The sequence below is a fragment of the Dermacentor andersoni genome, chromosome 5 (genome assembly GCF_023375885.2).
Source record: "Dermacentor andersoni chromosome 5, qqDerAnde1_hic_scaffold, whole genome shotgun sequence".
NCBI lineage: Eukaryota > Metazoa > Arthropoda > Arachnida > Ixodida > Ixodidae > Dermacentor > Dermacentor andersoni.
The window spans coordinates 87,672,428-87,695,511 of NC_092818.1; the positions used below are offsets into that span (position 1 = coordinate 87,672,428).

The following is a 23,084-nucleotide window of genomic DNA, read 5'->3' on the forward strand; positions in this document are numbered from 1 at the left end:
GTTGTAGCGTTTCTGTAATGCGTACCTAGCAATTCTTTTGTGTTTTTACGTTTTGGGTCGCTAAATTCTATGAATCAACCCATGACTCCATGACCATGGCCACACCGCATGACCAGAGTCAGATTTTGCTCGAAACGTGCATGGAGTAGAACGTAAAAAAAAATAGTGAATGAACGTAGGGAAATATAATCTGAGCCTCCATACTCATCTAGCGTTGCGGCTGTAGCACAATGCCGTTAGGTTTCAAGTAGAACCTGTGTAGGCTAACTGCTGATTGATATTTAGTGCCGATGGGGCTCCGAACAGCAGTACAACAGCGATGCATGTACTGAACAAAGGTACTGCATCGTCGGTTATTGTAGACGTGACTTGATTGTTATGAGTTAACCATTCTGCGGGCAGTTTCTTTCTAGCGGCACGAAAGCTAATGCAGTGCGTTGCAGTTTCAGCCGAGTGGAAGCACAACATATTCCTGACAAACGCCTGGCGAGTTCCGGTATATATCTCGTAAAGCGCGCCGCCGACATTCAGCCTTCGTTTACAGAAGCATCGTGGCTTGTTCGATCCGAGCTACCGCTGTACAGTTAGAGGCGGGTGTACCAGTGACCCACACTATAACTAGACCTAGGCACCTAACACGCTAAACTTGTACGCAATAACCCTGGCCAGCCGCATTTTGAGAAAAATAAGGACATTGGCTACAGTCTGCACGACCACCTATAGAGAGCAGACACTTAGTTTTTATTGTGACGTGCAATTACCTGATCGAAATTAACCGCGCCCACCCCCGCTATAGGGACAGGCAGATTGGCTCCAAGGCATTAAAGTTCTGTTCCCTGATTGCTGAGTTGTTCGGACACGTACGCGGCAGGTGGATGTGAAAAACACATCCATTTTCTCCCTAATCACAATAATAAAAAAAAAAAAATCAAACCCATCGTCCCCACGGCCCTTCTTGGTCGACTACGCCCAAAATCGGGTGTTTGATCGCGTGCCCAAAAGCGAACAAAGCTATTGCACTTTTCTTGTTGTATACTTCTTATAGTTATTATTTGCTGGATTTTTGCGCAGCAACACTCCCGCTCTTTCTTGAGGACAGCAGCTTTTCCAAAGTACAAGGAATGCAGCGCGGCGTTTGGAACTGCTTCACGATTGCCTCTGCAGTCTCCAGTTTGAATGAATGCAATTAGTTCGGGCTTAATAAAACTTTAAATAACACCACATGATTTGGTATCGCTGGGGCCTGCAATTGCGCAAACATCGAGTGCGCACTGCCTATGTGTGTTGAAGCGTAGCACCGTAGCGATTGACATACTTTTTGTCGAAGCCTAAAAGCCGCCACTATTGAACGAAATCGGCTATTGATCCTGGGAACAAACATGTCACAACTGCGGTGGATATTTCGCCACCGTGAAATATGATGCACATATTTGGTGCAATACTGGATCCGCGCGTCTTTACGCACGTTTCATCTTTGCGGGCACCGGTATTGAGCGGCATTGAACACGGCCTATCATCTGGCTCTAGCGCGCGTACGCGCACACCAACGTATTCGCGTAAATATACACGAACGCAAGCACGAAATCGAAAGTGTGTATAGTATACGGTGCCCTGGGCGTAAATGAACGGTAAAAGAGAGAAGTGTGCCGACCGTTGGTGACGACGTTGGCCTTGTCGGCAATCTTCTGCTCCCACGAGACGACGACCACGTCGTCCCGCACGAAGGATGGTACGTGACATCGGAGAACGGCCGTGTTTCCAGCGATGGTGAATTCGTCGTACACTTGCACTTCGTAGTATTGCTCTACGACTGCGGGCGGAAAGGAAAAGAAGAAAGAACGAGAGGGATGTAAACGGGGACACGTGGGATAGACGAGTACATTAACGCTTCTTTATTTCATTTTCTAACGCTCGCTTTTTTTTTTGTCTCTATTCTTCTGTTTTAGGAGGTGGTTGGCAAGTGCGTTTCGAGTGAAAGCTCAAACGCGACTTTGGCGAGACTTTGGATTTGAGGAGCGATTGTATCGGACATGTGAAAGGGCCTCATTTTGTTTTTCAATAGTGCCTAAGTTCACACATTTTTTTGGGAGAGATAACTACTTTGAAATTGCCGGTTGAAAGTATACACCGCCAAGCGAAACATGCGCAGCCTTTTATCAACGCCGCCGGATTCTTTCCGGCATATATTGTATACTCAGAACTATAAACGCTACCCAAAAGCTTACTATGTCCTTTATTTTGCTTAATTTGGTTTTGTTGTTGTTGCACTGACCCATTTGGAGAAATTACCCGAAGACGTATGCTTCGTAAAAGTCGAGGTGCAACCAACTTCACGTACAAGCGTAACTCCTTTCGCAATTGAAAAACAAACAAGAAAAACAAAAAAAGAACACTTGACCGAAGCACGTAGAGATGCTTCCATGCGAGAATATCTTTTTTGTAGTCATTATTTAAGTTTTCCTTTCCATAATTCCTTTATCTCTTAATGCTATGACGATATGAACATATTTATTTATTTATTTATTTATTTATTTATTTATTTATTTATTTATTTATTTATTTATTCCAGCTTAAGCAACAGATAGAATATAAAGACAGATACAGGGACAGAATTTAAAGTCAGTTCGTGCCTGAGGAGGCCTCTGACCCTATACAGTTCAAAGCGATGCAGCTACAAAACATTCAAAAGAAAATTTTGCTGAACAAGAGAAGATATACAACGCGACATTTCACACTGTTCTAGAGTTCCGAGAACGTGTCACTTGTACAGTGATACGTTCGAATTCGTATATCGAATAATTGGGCGAAATGAAATATTGTCGAGAAAGCTCGCCGCATTCCATCATACCCAGCCAAATTGAAAAAGGCATCCGCGCTGCCTTGCCCAATAAGCCCTTTGCTTCAAGCTTGTGCCACAAGCTGAGCAGTGCCTGTACATGGGACTGACTATCTGTAGAAAACATACGGCCTGCCCCGACCTTGTACAACATCGTCGAAAGCCTAATAATTCAAGACATTCAGTTGCAACGCCGTTGTACAACGGCTTCGATTGACTTTACCGTGACCAAGGCGCCTGCATAATTCACCCGAGCTTTACTGACAAAAGAAATAATTCAAGTGTCGTGCTGTTAGTGAGAGCAGTAGTACCGACGGCGCGCAGTGACTGACAAGCTCACTGTGCGACTTAGCTCTGCCCAATACGAAACAATTTCGCAGTTCCTATATTAGAAGTCGAATTTTATAGTTCAGGAGGTGTTTCCTTGTTCATCGACTTTGTCCGAGAGCTGACGACTATACGTTAATAATTTATGTCGGCTATTTCTATGCGTTCTTGCGACTACGAAATGGGTCCTGCTCTCAAAGAGACGATGTAATATGCAATAACTGTATAAATGCTCAGAAGAAATACACCAACAATCTTGGAAAGCTATTCAGGAGCTGTATGATTACATTACCAAAATTTATGAACTCACGCGCTATAATAAAGTCAATTGAATTTACTTTTTGGCGTCGCATGCAATACAATTTATGCCAAAAGGTGCTGAGTAAATGGTGGTTGCCATAACGATAGCGTAGCTGACGACAAAAATTACGGTAGGTGGAGCAATATGAGACGTTCAGAGAGTAAAAGGGGCTAACTAAATATGCACGTACACAAAGAAGCAAGGGGTTGAGAAAGTATCTTCCGGTATTTGGTTTCGGTATTACTTTTTTAGTGCTTGAAGCATCAATAGACATAATGTGTTTCAAAACCGACACTGACACGGCAGAACAGTCCTGAGGTTACTTCGAAATTCTCAGCTGTTATGTCAATTATGGAGGAGAGTGTATCGGTCAAGGTCATAAAGAAATCAACATATGTACGTTCTTTCTCAGTAATGATTTGATGTACAATAATAGTATGCTGAACAAATGATCTCTAACAATACTGATATACATTTGCAATGTTATCATTATCGTGCGTTTATATTATGTTCTGCTTTTGCATTACTTTATTCCTTACTTTATTTTTCTTTTATGCCAGATGGCTTGACTGTGCGCTACATAGGCTACGCGCTTTTCAGCCTTTTATCTTGTTCAATGTGCACAGGATCGTGCATTTTCGTGTCGGCTTAGTTTCACATGACCAGTGTTGTGCGGAAACAGACTGGGAGGAGAATAATGGAAACTGGCGCCTTTTCAGCCCTTTTATTGCCTTTTCTCCAAGACCCTCGACAGTACTTTTTATTTCGTGTTGTCTGAATAAATATTGCATTATATATATATATATATATATATATTTTGTGGGGGGGGGGGTCGAATATCCTGACTATTTCCATACTCACGCGCATGCTAAGAAATCCCAACCTCCCTGTCTATATGTACCTGGCACTGTGCGTGAGGATGTGGCGCCTTGATAGACTGCGTGACAGAGCCCAAGCAAGCAGCCTTATATTGCTCAGCTGTAGTGCTCGTCTCACTACAGCACGACAACGCTACCTGGTGGACTGCGTCCAGAAGTGCCTGGGAAAAGTTCCCCAGCGGATATAACTGAGCCCTGGACTGAGGGCTCCCTAACCTAGCTGCACCTCGTAATACCAATAATGTTTTCATTCATTCATTACTTCTTTACTTTTTCTCCTACTTCGTACCTTTTTACCTCTTCCCTGGTGGAGGCAAGCAAATTTGTAGATAGGATATTATCCTTTCGGTTAACCTCCTCGCATATCGCTTCCCATTTATCTATCTCTTTCCCCTCTGGTAAATCTCCCTGTCTCTTTCTTCCTCTCCCCAGCCTGTCAATTCGGAGGGTAATTCAATATGTAACGGCGCGACTTCGGATGAGTACACACACCGAAGAGCCGACAAGGACAAACACTTAAGCGACCGTCTTTGCGAGCGCAATAACAATCTGCGCAATGGTAAAGGATGGTTTGCGCCCATTTGAAAAAATACTCGCCGCGGTGACTCCATGGCTACGGTGCTGCGTTGGTGAGCTAGAGGACGCGGGTGCGATTCTGGCCGCGGCGATTGCCTTTCGATGGGGGTGGAATATAAGAAGGCGCGTGTGCCGTGCTTTGAGTGCACATTAAAAAACACCAACTGGTAAAAATTATTCCGAAACTTTAGACCCCAATGCCACCACGGTGCCTCTTATAAGCCCCTGTGCAGTTTCTTTACGTTAAACCACACGGTTTATTCATTTACCTGTCGTGGGCTGTTGCTATAAAGATATACAAAGAAATGCTAGAACGCACTGAAAACAGGGTCTGACGTGAACTTAGATGCTGTGGCGTCTTTTTTGTTTTTTTGCTTGTTCTGCATTTGCAAATAGGCATTCTGTTGCCATTTCCATCAAGCAATGGCATTTGATGTTGATGGTTACCAGATTGCGAGTCGGCTTCGATGGTTCTGCGACCCTCGCGACAATGTATGAATGTGCAGCATAGCATGTTTTACCGGGGTCATCAAACCAAGGCTAGGCATCGCGTCCTGCTGCACTACGCTTGGAGCGATCGCGTTCGAATTTGTGTAGTTTCAGTTCGCTGCTAAAGAAAACAAAAAGTTTTTCTCTTAGGTAAGGCTAACAGAACAAACTTAGAGTTAAAGCACTCAAGCCAATAGTTATAATTGCGTGATGTGTTAGACCGCGTTTCTGGCGTCATTGAAGAAAAGGAAACGCATGTTTTTTTTAATTGTTTTCCTTTCTTCGACTCCATCTTTCGAAAGAGTTGTACTTCATCCCGGTAACCAGGCCTCACGCGAACAGCCACAGCCCCATTCGCATTACTAACAGCTCCACACGTCACGTAGCCCGGTATGCTGACGTTGGTCCAAAAGCACCTTGCGCGCATTGATACTCGTAAAGCACTGTTATAACGGCGAAAGACGTCCGGTTAAGGGTGGCACGTAACAATGCCTATAAAAGAGAGAAGCCTTTCTAAATGGATCGTCGTTCTTATAGAGATCGGCAACCATGCAACGCCCGACTGCCGTGTACGAATGGGTAGTTGGCGCTCGCGCGGCACAAGAAGATGGGACAGAAAAAAAAAAAAAAAAAGAAGAGAGAGGAGAATGTGGAACGCGAGATTGCCATGTCTCCGCATATCTCTCGTGGCAGTATTTTCGCCTCCTATCGTACTACGCCAATGCGCTCGAAGTTGTGGTGGCAGGGCCATTTCTCACGCCATGGTGATCCGAGCCTATAACGTAGTAGGTGACTATCTTCCAGGCACTCGATAAAAGTAGTCGGCTGTTACGTTTTCACATTACGCGCTAGTTGCCATTTCACCTCCCCTTGGGTCGTTTTCGCGGTCATGGCTCTGTAGCAAATTTTACTACATATATGAAAATTTGAATTCCGTACTCCTGCTACTGCCACTGTCTCATCACTTTGCAGACGTGTGTATATCAGTGCGCTGTTAACAACAACTGCCATGCACGTTGATGTTAGTAGTTTTTCGCATCGTACGTGTCTTTATTGTACTCATTACTGTGATGGACCTGAAGTTCAGCCGGCTACCGCGCTGTCTTGATTAAATAGAGACGGCACGTCCGAAACGCATACTTTTCTCTTAATGGAACAGCGAATGAAAAAAAAAATTACTTCGTGCCCTCGAGCGCGAGGTGCTCGTGAGATGTATCCTACACAATTTAGGAACACTTTCCCGTGGTGCGGGGCAACCCCCACGCTTTACCATATAACCTGGGATAGTAAACGTAACTACACATTCCACCAACACAAAACCCCGAGTGCGGAGCAGTGGGAGAGCCGGCTCACCAGCTGCGAGCTCGCCGCCCAAAGGGCAATGGTGCAGCACGCAAGCGAAGCAGCGCGGCTCAGTGGAGCCCTGGACTAGGGGCCCAACCCTGCTAAGAAGGTCAAGCGTCTGCACCGATGAAGGCGAAGACCGAACGCTAAACCCTTAATGGACCAAATAGTTTTCTCTCTCTCTCTCCAACAATTGTCATTGAATACTAATCTCAGGATACCATTTCTCACCAGCACTGACAGCAGCGTTCGTAAAAAGCACTCTACATGCGTTTTTAATCTTGGTTTTATTGATGACCAAGAGTGCGGTCACTTGTTCGTAACGCTGTGATGTGCCTTATTCTTGTGCAAAAGTCGGTTGTTCAAAATTTTGTACCGTGTTTTTCATGATGGTGCTGCATTTTCCGTTCTCAAAAGCGAATCGCCCTTGCTCTGTTATGCGACCGATAGCATCACCGAGGTGTGTGGAACTTGCCTTTTTCTACACTAAGTAGGGCATGTTACACATAGAAAGAGTATGGAGCGCAAGTCCATGGTAAACCTATCAGGCGCATACACATCACCAACATTTCGAATTCTTTCGTATGCTGGAAACGCGTGCTCTCGCTTATACAAATAATTTCGCAACGTATTTCCTGCATCTGTGACAAGCTTTGGCATGCTACCTGGGCGTTACAAGAAGTATGACATGCCTACCATGGATAATTAGTCGGTATGGCCGCACGGAGGCACAGCCATAGTGTACTGTGTAGTGCGTTGCTATTTATACAAGCTGCAGGTGCATGTCGTGGAATTACAATAATAAGTAAATAATTTATGCCGTAGCGATGACATTAGTTCAAAATAAAGATGATTACGGCCTCCAAAGTACGGCAGAGTTTAATTAAAGAAGAGATCCTTATTTTTATGCCCGAGAACGGCGTCACTTGAGCTGAAACAAGAATTAGTTTGCCAGAACACAAGGGTTACCGGAAATAGCGGAGTTGCACTTTCGAAATTAGTCGTTACGTGAACGGCGAGGACTGATTTGTGCACTAACTCGATGACAGCAGGCTTAGCCGTTTCGTCGGAATGAAATTAGCCTGTAGGTCTCGCGTAAGTGCTAGCTATATCAGGCTTTGAGTTGAACAGGGTCGGAATGGCTCACATATAAAGGTTCGCTTATCCCGATTTCTTTCAAGGTGCATGTGAACGTGCACAGGTACACCAGAACTTTTTCCGTGAGTGGAGACGACCTAGATAAGCTATTCCCGTGCTTTCTGTTCTTTTTGTCTCCCCTCGACGTACGTTAGCAACGAGGACTCATACAGTTAGAAATAACGTAATGTGGGGCTATGCGAGCCCGACTTGTGACTCGACACGCTGGCGCCGGCTTCGAGTCAGCGAACCCACGTCCCCTAATCCAGAGCAGTGAATCACCACAAACCTGCTCGCACGCGCACTTCCGTGCTTAGGACGGCCCCGAAAATGTTTTCCGCTCTGCACCGGTAGGTGGTGCCGTGCACCTCCTGGCGAAACTGCGACGCTGCGAACGGTGGGAATCGCAGCGTGCCGTTGGGAAGCAGGATCAACAGTCCTTCCAGTGGCTCCACCTCGGCACCCTCGCGCAACCACGTGACCCTCGGCGGAGGCTGACCCGCGGCGGCACAGTTGAGCGATGCACCCGTCGTGTTGGAGAAGCGCAGCTCCGACAGCAGGGGTTCCAGAAGTCGGGGACCCAGGCCCTGTGGGCTGCTCCGAGCGGGACGAGCTGCATAGCATCAAAGAGAGAAAGCATACGGAGTTCTTAGTTGATGCACCACCGTAACGAATGGAATTCTAGGCGTAAAACAACCGAGCTCGCAACATCCTCACTAGCACTGTAAACTGGCCCAATGTTGATCGAACACTGTTCAAATGTAGGGCCAATGTGGTCTAACGGTGTGCGTGCAGTAAGACTGTTTTCGGGCCTGTAGGGATGGTTATATATGGCACGCCGATATTTTGGTACTTAATGTGTATTTTGTTACATCCAGCAGCCATGGTAGTAGCAATGATCGCTCAGTCAGAACTCCGTAGGAAGTGACACTGACCGCGTAGGCAAAGCTCCTCTTCCGCGTCGGGAAGTTGGTAGCGATTTGCTCAAAGGGCTAAGCACCAGCCAACATAGAGGAGATAAGAAATTGGGAAACACCTTCGCTTGTGATGAAGAAGACCTGTTCCGAAAACTTTTTCTGTGGCATACAGTTCTCATGACTTCCAGCATGTTCACAGAGCAAGCACAACTCGCTCAACTATGTAAATCGTGCTACAGGATGTATGAAGTTCGCCGCTATGTGCACATCTTAGTTTCAGTTTGGTCACTGCATCACGTCTCATAAATTGCAAAATAATAGGCACTAGCTGGTCGAAAGTTGGAAAATGTATGTCTGAATGACATTTTACAATTTATTCCTACGCACACATGTGGGGTCTGAAAGAAGGATTAATAAAAAAATCTCCGCGGCGAATATTTCCACCGCGCACTCTTAAATTACAGCATGCACGGTCACGTTTTCTTTCGCATCGTTCTGGTGCCGCTGTGGCCCGCAATGCCAATGCTAGCTAGCTTCTCATCAGATTGTGTGTTTAACCCTGTCTGATCCCGACGAGCTGAGCTGTGTTTTCGTTTTTGTTTGAGTAGTAAGAATACTGCAGCTAGTTCCAAATGTCTTGCGTAATTTCAAGCCATGCTAAAATGTTTTTGGGGATTACGGTTCTACTTCGGCGCCTTAGTTCTGGGTTTGTGGCAGAAGATAGCTGAAATTTGCGTTCAGTGTGCGCAAGAAAAGGGCGGTGCTCCCAGTATTCTTTATGGGCACGAGTGCTCTATACATGCTTCGGGCTTTGGTTTTAGAGACAAGCAATATGTACAACGAGTCGTTGCGTCGGTGATCAGCTTAACGAGCGTTATGATGCTTTATGAGGAACAAAGCTTTCGAGCGTGTCAAGACCCGGCTTCTACCAACTTTTATCATGTCAGTCAGAAGAAATGTTTGAACTAGTGCGAGTAGTTATAATAAAGTATTTTAGCGTGTGCTTGCGGGGTCATAGTGTCATGTTAGAATTTCAGGAGCTCTCTATGTGATGGTCCACTGCTCCCGAGAACACGAAGCCCGACATGTGGCTAAAGTGAAATAACAGTTAACAAAAATATTACCATCGGCACTTGCAGGCTAGTGATGTAGCCTTATTAATGATCCTAATAGATTTCCTACGCTGTGGTCGAAACACGAGAAACAGCGACTGGCATTTAGCCACCTTTACGTACTTTTATATCGACCTTTGGTACGCTCATTGCAATTTTTATCCCGAGTGTTCAGACTGAACCAAAAATTATTATTGATGGAACGAAATGGTTTCAAAAATTGTGAAGTGTCTGTTTAGGGACCGCCTTGTTACTTTGGTCAGATAGAAACTGCCGAGTTTGAGAGTTACTGTTTTCTTTGTTCACTGAACGGGGTTTGCGAAGAACAAATGAACGGCGTGATCGCTTTATGGAGTTAATACCAATTGCCTTTATTCAACTGATGATTTCCTTCGATTGTTTGCAAGGAATGCACATAGTATTTTTTTTTTCAAGTTGGCAAGGTGACATGCTACCAGGAATACGTTTGCTGCATTTCGTACAATGCTAATGCAACCTTGGGGTGGTAATACGAACGCAAAATATAGCAGGCCAAGCCATCTTCGACGTAGCCTGGTCGGCGGCCTCTCGACCAGCAAGGATTAACCTCATGCAGCTTACGTTTCACTGAGAACGTAATGTTATCAGAATTTCTATGCAAGTATTCGCACCGGACTTGGGTGACTCCAAACAAAGAAGTGCAGAATAGTATAGTCCAATGAAGAATACAGCAAAAAAGCAACTCTGGACTGTATAAGAACTGAGTCAAGGGGAGGAAGTTGGTACAGTATGTAGTGATCTAAAACAACAACAGCGACAACTGAAAAGCGATAAAGCGCGCTCCTAAAGTCTCATGGGGTCAGAAGCGAGCACAATGACGCAATCTCGCCTACCCTCCCACAACCCACGCTTTGTGAGCCTATGAAAGGATTTTGTGATCTTTACATCCCTCCTTTAGTAAGCGAGTTGTGGGTGCGATCAAACCTCATGAAAGGCGAAGAAAAGTTCGCGCGGCCTACCATGCGAGCCATTAATCATCCTCACGATCCTTTCTTGGAATCTGGTCGGTGCGATGCGCCCCTCACAGCGAAGGTCTGTAAAAAGACGAGTGGTCGCGCAAGGCCGGAAATTTTCAAAACGCCAGCGGACAAAATTGTTTATGATGTGAAGAGAGCCAGTGTAAGAGTTGCGTAGCTACGGTCGAGAAAGTTTAAGAAAGAATCTACACTTTCTCTCTTTGGCTTAGCTGCCAGAATGATTTGTTAAGGGAGCAGTTGAGAATGCATATATCTGGACAAGTCGACAAATGCCTTTAACAAAGCGTGATCTTAAATCATGAAGCAGTTATAGCTTGCGTAAACCAGGTTTGAAGGACAGAGACCCGAATTAAAAGTCTAGTAGAAAAAATATGAAGAGGTAGGCCTGAAGGACACGCGCTGAACCTGCTGGTGCGTGCTGGGGAAGAGTGACGGGAGAGAGGGGCACTGATATGGACGGAGGTGGTAGATTAAAAATGACGAGATATCGATGTTTGTGAATAAATTAGTAAGTTGTCTGTTCTGCGAAAATTATCTACACTTACTACGGCAATAAGGGATAGTAACTTCGTCACGTCGCGTGACTGACAGATGAAGCGGGGGTGGCCCGGAAGATGTTTGACCAACCTTAAGGGGCTAGGCGCAGAAATGAAATAGAGACATATTGCTATGGCTTATGTTGTAGCACTCCAGAGTCCCCTGAATTTGTAACAGCGACCTAATTCAGGATCCAAAGCGTACGCTTGGGACTATTACGTGCTTAGATATCTTATACAGAATGATTACTTCCCGCACTTTCATGTATTTAAGCGTAAAAGGCGTTCATTTCAGTTCGCGTTACGTATTTTTTTTAGCGCAGTACGTGTCTTAATCAGCAAAAACTCAAGTGTCAAGAAAGAGGGCAAAAAAAAAATCTTTACGCATTTCCTTACAACTATACCGCGGTGGTGGCGGGGTGCCGCCATTAAGGGACGTCAATGTTTAAACAAGCACATCGTACGTGTGCCTATGCGTCTAAATTCAATATAGACGGCCTGCTTCCTTTTTTTGAAGTGGCTTTCCCCGACCCCATTTAAGGCGTCCTATACTGGTGGCGGCGCACCGTAACCATGGTCCCACGACGCAGAAAGATAGAAAAAAATGCACTGACGTTTGACGTCACTTTTATGCACTGCAATGTTCGGCGCATGTCTTATGTACTTTTGCCGTTGTGGGTGTCTGGGCTATTTGTGCATGACCTAGACAATGTTACGTGCAGGCACTGGGATGCAATGCGTTAAAAAACACCGATATTTGCACCAGTTTTTTTCTGCCAGACCTATTAGAATATGTGCTTTTGCTACACTACCGATAATGAAGCCATATTCTGCGATTATTTGTTCCCTTTGAAGTTGCTTTGGTGCTTGCTTTATCGCGTGCCATCGTTCGAGCGACAACGGCGCCTATATTGCACAGAATACCGCTATAGTTCTGCCAAATGGTCTAAAACTCTCAGCATCTTTAATTTGGAAACATTAAACAACCTGCCACGGGAACGTGCAGCACGCTTAATTTATTCTATGCGACAAATTTCTGTGTGACGTACAGTTATCTTACAAAAGAGGATTGTACCTACGCCTCAAGGATAAAAAGAGAATATGATTCACAGGCACGCGCAGCACAGTCACTGCGTAAGCTGGAGGAGCTGCTCCATAGGGGATATATTTTCGGCACCACGCATTGTAAGGTCTTCGCGGCGAAGTCTCTTCGCGTCGTTTTCACGAGAACGAACTGAACTGTCCACCTGGCGTCGACGGCGAGCTGCGGCTTGTGCTGCGGCTTGTCCTGCTCTGTGCATAGCGGTCTGCTCAGCCCGATGTTGCCTGGTTGCAGCCGCGTGCGTTGCTCTACGATTCGCTTCTGCCGCAGCGGTTCGTACCTTGCGAGGACTCGCCCTAACGTGAACCGATGAGTAAACATAGGTATAAAGGTTATGTGGCGCACATGTCACATCCCCAGAGCCGTGGAGAGCCACGGCTCTGGGGATGCTGTTGCTGTTGTTGTTGATGATGATACTAATGGTTTATTGGCATCCCCTTCGAAACAGAGCGGTGACAAACAGTCACTTAGCCTTCTTGAGTTTACCAGGCCCCGCTACATGCAGCCTGCAACTGCTATACGCGCCTGCCACATATCGGGACACCTGGTGGAAAATAGCGGAACTCCAAATCCAAATTTGTACGTATCGACACTACGTGGCACGCATGTCACATCGCTTGTCAAGTGGCAGGATACGATGCTAATGATGATCATGATGATTTATTGGCATTCCCCCTTTTGAAATGGGACGGTGACAAAGAGTCACTCTAGCCAGCTTGAATCAATTAGGCATGGTATGAAGAACTTTATTTAGGTCCTGAGGGATCAGTCTGGGACTGATGCGGGCCGCTCCCACGTCGGTACAGAGAGGCCGAGCCCCTCTGCCGTCACACGTGCCCTCTGGACAGCCCTGAGTTGGTCCGCCAGCACTTCACTGTGCAGCATCCGCTGCCACCACTGTTCACCTCAAGAACCATCACCGGCGAACGCCAAGCATGGGTTCTAAATCGAGCAAACCCCCACACTTACTACAATAGGTATGCCATAATGTTTTATATTACATCAGCATTTATACATCTCCATAATATTTTTCTTCCTTAAGACTGCTCTGTCTACCTTGCACGGCTGCCTATGCAACTGCTACTTGGCGTGCCACCTGATATAATAACATGCAACTACAATGCAAAGGGCGCATGCATAAACGCTACGTGGCGCGCATCTCACATCGCAAGGCAAGTGGCACGGTACGATGCTTATGCTGATGATGATCGTTTGTTTGTTGGTATATCCTATGAAACGTGGCTGTGAAATACCTAGCCAGCTTCGTGATTTAATCAGGTATACAATATATATATATATATATATATATATATATATATATATATATATATATATAATATGTGTGTGTGTGTGTTTTTCTGGGATTCTTGTATACATCTCCTTAAACTTCTTCCTCAAACCTTCGTTAAATGCCTTGTACCTCTACCTGCGCATCTGCTAAATGGCGTTCTACCTGGTGCAATAACATACAACTGCAATGAAAAATGTGCACGTATCGAAGCTACGCGGCGCGCATATCACATCGCGTGTCTCCTCGCAGGCAGGGACGCGATTATAGGGCATTTTCCCGCTGCATGGTATCAAGCGATGGGGTGGCTGAGTGGTAACGTAGCTGACTCCCGCGCAGCGGGCCCAGGTTCGATCCCGGCGGGAATTGGGGATTGCTTTTCTCATACCCGGTGGTAGGTGCTACTGACACCGGTGGCAGAGGCGGCTGCGACGAAGACCACCGCCAACCGCAACGGCTAGTGGAATGAGCACATAACAGCTTACGCTGTAAAAAAACATAATATACGGTCGTTTTGATTTCACCCTGAATGCGGTTTCAAGCCGTGCTGATCTAGCACTTAGCAAAAGAGCGGCACTGAATAATTTTGTCATTTACACATATAATCACTCTCATTCTCTATTGTCACAAGAATGCAGTACTCTGCTATTCCATTCGGGTGAAAACCAGACTTCCGGCGCGTAGTCGTGCAGGGAGCAACTTTGCGGGCTCTGTGTTCAACTGTGAGAAGGCTACGGTCGATTAGTGTTGATGCCCCATCTGCTAGGTCGCCGGGCACGCGTCAGCGGAAGGCTTTTACTGGTTTGCGGCTGATTACGAACGTCTGCTCTCTTATCAGGGGCGGTGTACTCGTGTGGTCACATTATAGGAGACGCAATCCCTTACATACGCGTGATTCGGCACCTGACGCATCTATGCATGTGGCCGACAGCATTTCTGGCCCTGCACGAACAGCATGGGAGCTTAGCAGAACACCAAAAAGCTCTCGGCCGCTTACACCGACGCGTCCGGTGTCGAGTCGCGAAATCTCGCGAGAGGGACAGTATCTCCAAAAGCAATCGTCAGACAATACTGCACCAGGACAGGACGTCGGAGGAGCACGCCTTATACGTTTCGATAGTTGTCGCAAGATTTGCAGGAAATGTTGCGAGTGCAATGGTGAACAGCGCGATAGTTTAAGCGTGTATTTCGGCCGAGAAATGTATCGCGAATCTGCGCTGACAAGGAAAAAAAGCAACACAAATCGAAGTAACGCAGCACTGCTCTCCGAGGCTTCACTGTGAATGTTCTTCATATAGAACACAATAACACCCGCTGTACGCTGTGGGACAATGGCTCAATTGTACGAACGCCCGCAGAATGACCGAGGAGACCACTGAATCGAATTCTCCTACCACTGCCCGGCTAAGTTTTGCTTTCTCTCGCTTCAGTGCTGAAAGCACGGGAACATTTATAGTTGCATTTGTATAGATTGCACTGAAATCCCACGGATTGCGGCTTGCCTAACCGGATTGTGTCGACCTTTCCCGGAATGTGGATTTCCTGCTTTGTTGTTTCTAACAGGATGACGAGCGGACGCAGGTCGCGTTTAAAACATTGGTGTTAAATCAGCGAAATTTCAAGGGAGAAGGGCTGAAATACAAGGGCTTCTCCTGATCTGTAACACCCCTCTCCCATTTTCTTTCTTTTTCTTTTTTTGGCATTTAGTTTCAGAAAAGCTCTGTCATGTGTCGTTGTCTTTGGTACAGCTTGGGGGGGATCTTGTCTACGGACAAAGAGTGGCGGGGAACTTACACACAAGGCCTATTCTCGAACGTGAATTCTTGCGGGAAGCTTCCTTTCCTTTTTATCGCGTCGTTCAGCAACAAAGGACGTCTTATGAATAAATGGCGTTCGAGAAACGTCCTTTTGGTTTTGCCAGGCAAAGGGACGGACTGGTGTCTTCCGCATTCTGCAGCTGGTAAATGACGTTCGAGTAGAATTGCAGGCACATTTCTGAGTGAGAGTTCATTTGAAACATGCCTATTCTTGAGTCAGTGCCCTTTGATGTAAAACGAACTGCATTACAGGTGCAGTAATTGAAAATGCAGTGTAGTCAGCTGAACCGCAAAAAAAGTGTTTACGTTTACAGTGTTCGTTCGCTGTAAGTGCTCCAAGTTTCGAAAGATTCGGAATATCGCGTTCCATTAAGTGCCTGTAAAGCTTATCAAGTGTGCTGCTATTAGCATACGAATAGACGACCGGAAGCGTGAGAAGTGCCGTGAAATAGCTAATCTAAACATAGAGCTAGCTCTATTAATAATTAGATTTAGGGCGGACTTTAACATTTAAAGAAACAGCTCTACTCTCCCGAAGAAACGACATTTGTCCGGCATTCCGGCTTTTGCTCAGAACCAGCTAGAAACAAAGATACTTCCTTTGATCTCTGAAAATCTACCTAGACTGCGTGAAACGCAATTAACGGTCTTAATATTGACGGGCGCTCGATGTGCCCTTTGGCGAAAGCAACGTAATTAGCGTTCGCTCAAAGCGAAACTATATAGCTCTGGCAAGAAGCGCCGCTGAACTTGCAGTCGCGCACATGTGCATGTTAACTTCTTTTTTGGCGGACACGTTTCACTACTGTTCATTGTATTATATTTATTGATTTTATTTATTCAAATATTTTCCATGCCTGAAGGCATTGCTGAAAGGAGTGGAACATATATAAAGACAGACACACATGTTGAGCAATAAAATTTAACGTAGTGGGTTGTTCACGGCTGGCTCGAAGTTTGCATTGTGCGGAATAGTTGCGATGGAAGCAGGCAGGCAGTTCCAATCTAGACTCTTTTTGTTTCTTCTTCTTTTTTTACATGGTCGAGCGTCGGTAAGTCATAAACCAGGGGGCAATTTAAATTCCGAAGCGGGCAGCATTTGCAAAGCGTCGGCGGAATCGCTTACCGGCGTCCCCAACAATGACGCAAGTGAAAGGGTATGTACCGACGCTCGACGACTCGGAATCGCTAAACGAATGTGTCGCCCGTCAAACGTCTGGCAGAGTAAGTTGCCCGACGTCTAAATTGCAAGCGTGCCTGCGTGAACGCGCCTGCTTGCGCCTGTGAGCGCGTGAACCGAAACGTGTGTGTGTGTGTGTGTGTGTGTGAGAGAGAGAGACAGAGAGCGAGAGAGAGAGAGCGACAGAGAACCAAAACAGACAAAAGCACGCAATCGTATGTCGTTGCGTTCACAACGCTGGACAGCCATGCATGGCTGTCGTAAATACAAGCCAAGGACCGAGCCAAGAGCGGCTGCGTCACCGAGAGCACGCAGAGGGCGGGGCGTCGACAAACGCAATATCGGGGGGTAATTTAGAAACGTCCCATGTTTGGAGAGAGCCTTGGGGAATGGCTTGTTTCGATGCCGGGACACGCTCCTTGCAGTTCTGCGGCGGACGCCCGCTAACCCCAACGTCCCGCTTCGCCCGCCCGCCATAAAGAAAATAAGAAGACGGGGCGGGTAGTATATCGAGTTGTTCCATGTCCGATGCAGGAGCGCACATAAGTCGGGACGCCGTGCTGCCGCCGATGCGGGGGCCCTTGCTTATCCCAATGAAATTAATGGTCCTCTTCGAGCGCCTTTCGCTGAGAAATGCGCTCCTCCTCCGACTCGGCCTCCGCACAACGAAAATCGCATCAATAATAATAAAACAAAATAAGAAAATTGCCGGGGAAGAAAAGAAAGAGAGCAACCTCAAGTAAGAAGCACGTGCGCCGCCGAACCATCGTGTCAGCCCATTTAATGCAGGCGCGCAGCTCCGGCAACGGGCGGTTGAGAGAAAGAACGGAGCGAATCAGGACAACGTTAAATGCTTGAAGAGCAAGAGGCACGCACGCAGGCAGCTGACGGAGGAGGAACGGTGGTGGGAGAACGTGGTTTCTAATAAGACGCGTTCAGGAAGTGGTGCGTTGTTCGCGCTGCCTCCTCCGTTACACATGCTTGCGAGTGCGGCAACAACGGCCAGCGAAGGCGGAGGCACCTTCACCGGCTAGCGATGCTGGTGGCGGAGCCACGGCATTAGTAACAGCTTGCACGCGTGCGGCAGAGCTGAATGAGAGAGAGAGAGAGAGAGAGAGAGAGAGAGGCAAGAAAAAGGAGGGTGAGAGCGGAAATTAGGGAGGCAGAAATAGATAAAGGAAAGGAAGGGAGGGGTGGCGCAGCTAACACGTGCTGACGCGGAAATTAGGGGAAAAACCATGTCGCTCTTATCGGGTGGCCTCTATCTGATTTTCTGTATGCATGTAGCCGTACATTTCGTTTTCCAAATCGCGAGGCAGCAATGGCTCCAGCCATTTACCCCGGGGCGGTCGAGCAGAGATTGGGGACTTTAAATGAATTCGGAGCGCTAGGAAGACAGATAAGCGGGAATTATAAATATCTCATTGGGGACCCTGTGTCTGTCTAACTTTTTTGTTTACGTTGCGTTCACAGGCAAATGGCTAGGCAGGATGGAAGAAAGCCTTTTGGTTCCAAAGTCTAATGCGTAGGATGAAGAAATTTGGCATCGGATGACGTCAGGAGGATTTCTTTTGGACATTTCCCATTCGCCGCAGTTGCTAACTAGATTTTAAGTAAACAGTCGGACGTTCCCGCGTTCTTAGGCATTCTGGTGGCATTGGCTAAGAACTGTCATTTTCTTAATTTCTCGTGCTTTTTTTGTGACGGAATTTGCGTAACGTTCAGATTTAACAACGTGATGCAAGTGCCTTGAAGGAGCGGAGCCCTCGAGCGGTGGTTTCTCCAGGAATAAAGAGTCGTCTTGCTCCCTCACGACGCTGTACGTGAAACTTGGCACACTCTGCTGACGCGTTGCTAAGTGAAATTCGATAAAGAACGCTTACTTCACCGTCTTCAAAAAACATTCAAGCACTGGTAGCTCAATGCTGCGCTTACTACAATATTGGCTCCCTTGCAGCCCAATTGTAATCTCGTTTGGCGTTCTTGCTTTACGAATCATTTTGGCTAAAGTGCGATGCACCGACAGCGATACTACAGGTGCAACTTGTTCTTCTCCTTTACGCTTAATAGTTGTGGGAAGTACTCACTTCGCGTGGCAGACGAAGGAGACAGAGATAGCGATAAAGGGAGAGAGAGAGATAGAAAGAGAGTGAGTGTGAGCTAAAGGGAGGAAGCTAGAGAGAGAGAGAGAGAGAGAGAGAGAGAGGAAGGGAGCGCGCGCGTGAGGGAGAAAGATACATGGTGAGATATAGATAGATAGAGGCGGAGAGAGATACAGAGATAGATGAGGAAAGAGTGGCAAGAGATAGGCAAAGAGATAAAACAACGAGAAACGCATAAACAGTGCGAGTGAGGGAATGACGGATAGTGCTGAGACATACAAAGAGAGACTAATATAGATAAAAAATGATATAAGGATATAGACTGAGAGAAACGTAAACTTGAAGTGAAAGCAGATAGAGATAGTCAATGAGAGATAGATGAGGAGGAGATGGAGATATGGAACCAACTTTATTTACGAACGATTATTTTTCAAACACCACGGCTCCACCGTGTTCGGAAGAAGCCTTAGGTAAACCAACATGCGTGGCTTCTGCTGTGGTATTTCATCCTCTGTCACATCGTTTCGCTTTAGTTTTCCTAGTATCACAAAATACACTGCTGAAATGGCGCATTCAGTCAGTATTCCAGCATCATTTTTACCACCTTTTGCACCTCTTGTATTAGTAACAACTCTCCATCTGACTCAGTGAGGGCGTAATCACTTAAGTATTGTTACACCCGCCACAATATTAACACGGACAGCGGTTATGAGCTATGAAGTAGGCCAGTGGAGTTTCGTTTGATACATGCACTTCGTTTCAGAAAAGGCATGATGTTACGCAAAAAGAAATAAAATAAGAAATTACAGAAGTCACCGAACTTTACTGCGCTAACGCTTCACGGCGGGCTAGTTGGTTCAAATTTGTGATTAAATTGTGCCGCGCGACTACAGGAAAACAGCACAAGAAGACGAAACGCAGACAGGGTTATTTTCACCTAGTTTAATTTTAATCATAATTATTTTCTGCAGCAGCAGCAGGTATTCCCCGCACACACAGCCACCCTTTCAAGACCAACTTGTTCGCCATGCACACAACGTCTTCTTCGTCTGTTGCATCAAGGGAAATCTGTTTTTCTGAGAAGCCCGTAACTGATCTTCCCTTGTAGCAGGCAACTGTGGAGTGCATGACAAATTGTTTTCTTTCACGATTTTTGTTACACCTTTCGGGCATCCGCAAAAATGATTTGCCTCACTGCCTGTGGTATAGCGTCCAATATGCGGTTGCATTGCTAGCCGCGTTGCATCTGTTAGCGCGCGTGGCTTCCAACTTGCGCATTGTCGAAGATGGTTTATTTTGGCAACAACCGCGACCCCCGGAGATCGAGAGGTTGTGTGTATTCCTTCGACATTTGGCGAGGGTGAAACTGAGAATTGCGAGGTGGCTGGACGACGACAAGCCTAATTTCAAGCTTTTAAGAACTCTCACAGTGAAAAAAAGAAAAAGAAAAGAAAAATGTAGAAGATCGAAGCATAGATGAGCCAATAATAAGTCCAGAGTTATAACTACCACTTCATGACAGGTGTGCGCAAGCGAATGAATGATACCTGTAATAATAATAATAATAATAATAATAATAATAATAATAATAATAATAATAATAATAATAATAATAATAATAATACCTGCATTGTCGTTCGTGCGTTTGCACAAACGACAATGCAGGTATGCAGGTTCCCGTCAGATTTATGCCAGGGAAACGCACTAGACAAAAAATTCACAGGGTCTCTTATGTTATCCCTAAGACGAATTGAAGGCGAACGCCCAATTGCCGTTGCATTAAAGACGGACGCATTACTTACACTCCCCTTAATTCGCTTAATCTAGTTCGCTCAGCCATCCGTCTTAAATCGCTTCTTCATCCTCTTAATTCGCTGACTCACCCGGTTATTTCGCTTAGTCTTCCCTCTTAATTCCAAAGGTCGAGGGTTCGAGTGCCTTAATTAACTCTATATTAATTAGCTGTGCCTTAGTTGACTTCCCCTTTTCTAGAACCAAAGGTCGTAGGTTCGACTCTTACGACTCCCGTCAAAGGTCGAGGGTTTGTAGCCTTTTTGTACCTTTCGCGTCGTCGACGCGCTTTCACTCAAGGACTCTGAAGGTCGACTGACTGATGAGGCATATAAGGATTTCGCCTTAATAAGGGCATTGAGCTCCTAGCAACAAATAATTTTTTTTCCTCATCATCTTCATCACTGTTGATTGAAACGCGAAGCCTGCAATGTTCGTACACGTGCGTGGGAGAGAGGACAGCAGTTTCGCTTGACACACTGCTGACTCGGGATCGAACCCTGGAGAGGAATCGCTCAACTTGCGCACTTAACGGTTAGATTATATGATTGGTGCATGGCTTCGATAGTATAGACAAAAATCGTTATCAGGTGTGGCTGTGTTTCTATGGTTTGGGAAGACACCACTGCGCTGCCTGTAAACAGCGGTGCCAGGGAAATTGTGTGCCTTTCAGTTTGTGCGCACTAATATTATTTATCACTTTTCAATTGTGCGAAAAACATTTACGGTAAAAGGCAGACGCTGCGAATGAAATGTAAAAAAAAAGAACAATTCAGAGGAATAATTAAGTCAAGACCATAAAAACGGCTCGTGCTACTTTGTCGTTTGAATAATACAGCATTACCTTGCATATACGGTGTAGATATATAGATATACATGTAGCATATATATATATATATATATATATATATATATATATATATATATATATATATATATATATATCTTTATATGTACGGAACATCACGGCGACGACGACGACCATCACAATTCGCTTAGACTGTACAAATAATTGCTATCGCATTATACGTAGGAAAATTTTATTTTCATATCTATAAACGACTTCGCGTGCAGAACACGCTTGGGTGTCATTTCGCAGAATACGATGTCGTCCGGTCCATTCCTAAAACGCCAAGCAGTTTGGCATTATGGTCGTCTAAATAACGGCAGATATGACAATTAGCACAATGCGATGTCGGCTCCTTTTCAATTCTTTACTATGAATGCAATGTATTTCGAATGAAGAATACGCACTACTCCTTCAGGGGACATACTTCACATACTGTCACGTTGTAGTTTGTGTCATAGATATACCGTCATTGCCACTACATGCTGTGCCATTAAATACAGTCACGTCGCGTCTTTCGCCGAGCGAAAAATTTGTAACAGTAGTAAGCCGGGAAAGAAACTTCCATCGCAAAAAAGCTGAACAATCTATGCGTGTCAGTACATCTAGCGACAGAAGGTAACTTTTTACCTTAACAAAGACGTCGTAGCGTGCCTGTAGCCGATTTCAAAGAGCTGATGAAAATCGCTTAAGAAAGAAACAAAAGGCGACAAACTACTATAAAGCCAAGCTATTTCTGTCGCCTCTATGAATTATTACAAACTGTCGGCGGTGCCACAAACGCCGTTTACAGCAAAAGCGCCGTGGACATTAACGCGCGTTTGTTCTGAAATCGTGCGAAGCCGTCCTGTTTGCATACGCTTGGCCAGCCGGCGATAAAGATGCCATTTTGTTTATTCCTCTAACGTCGGCGCGTCCGAATAATAATCGTCGGACGAGGGCGCGCATTCCGAGTGCATAAATAGAAAGCTGCCGCGGACGTTGCGACCTGGGGGCAGCGCCGCGATGATGACACGGACTCACGCCGTGCAATGCTCACGCCCGCCGTTCGCCGTGAACGGCGCCGGTGCGCGGACCACGACGTGAAGTGTGGCGCGCGCGCGGTGTTACAAGCGTTTGCGTGCGTTGCTCGAAAGCGGCGCCCGTGGTGCGCTGATTAACGTGCCTCCCCCACCTTGCAGTAATGCAGCTGCATTTAATTACGAGCAGACGGCGCGGAGGGGAGGAGGGTTCCCTAAAATATATTGCCCGGCGACACGCACGCACTCTGGTGGGCCGGGGGCAGCAGCAGTGCAGTCTGGGCCGGCGAGAGCTGGGACCACATTACGGCCGTGTTGGTGGTGGCCGTCGACTCGGTGTAGCGATGGCGTGACCATGCTTTCTACTTTGCGTGCTCCTGAATGCGACGACGGGAAAAAATGGGGAGAAAAGAATAAACAGAGGTGAGAGGCGTAAGTATACTAAGCGCCTCTAGCACGGAGGTCTTGG

The 23,084-nt window shown here is 46.2% G+C and overlaps 1 protein-coding gene across 2 annotated transcripts in view; it reads right to left on the reverse strand.

The window, feature by feature from the left end:
* Window positions 1-23,084, reverse strand: part of LOC126531997 (cell adhesion molecule Dscam1-like) — a 296,924-nt gene that overhangs the window by 163,864 nt on the left and 109,976 nt on the right. For both annotated transcript variants that reach the window (XM_055070830.2, XM_055070829.2), the window contains exons 2-3: window positions 8,178-8,501; window positions 1,652-1,810 (exon numbers count right to left, since the gene is read on the reverse strand). In XM_055070830.2, the coding sequence (XP_054926805.1) occupies window positions 1,652-1,810; window positions 8,178-8,501 (483 nt within the window). The remainder of the gene's footprint in view (window positions 1-1,651; window positions 1,811-8,177; window positions 8,502-23,084) is intronic.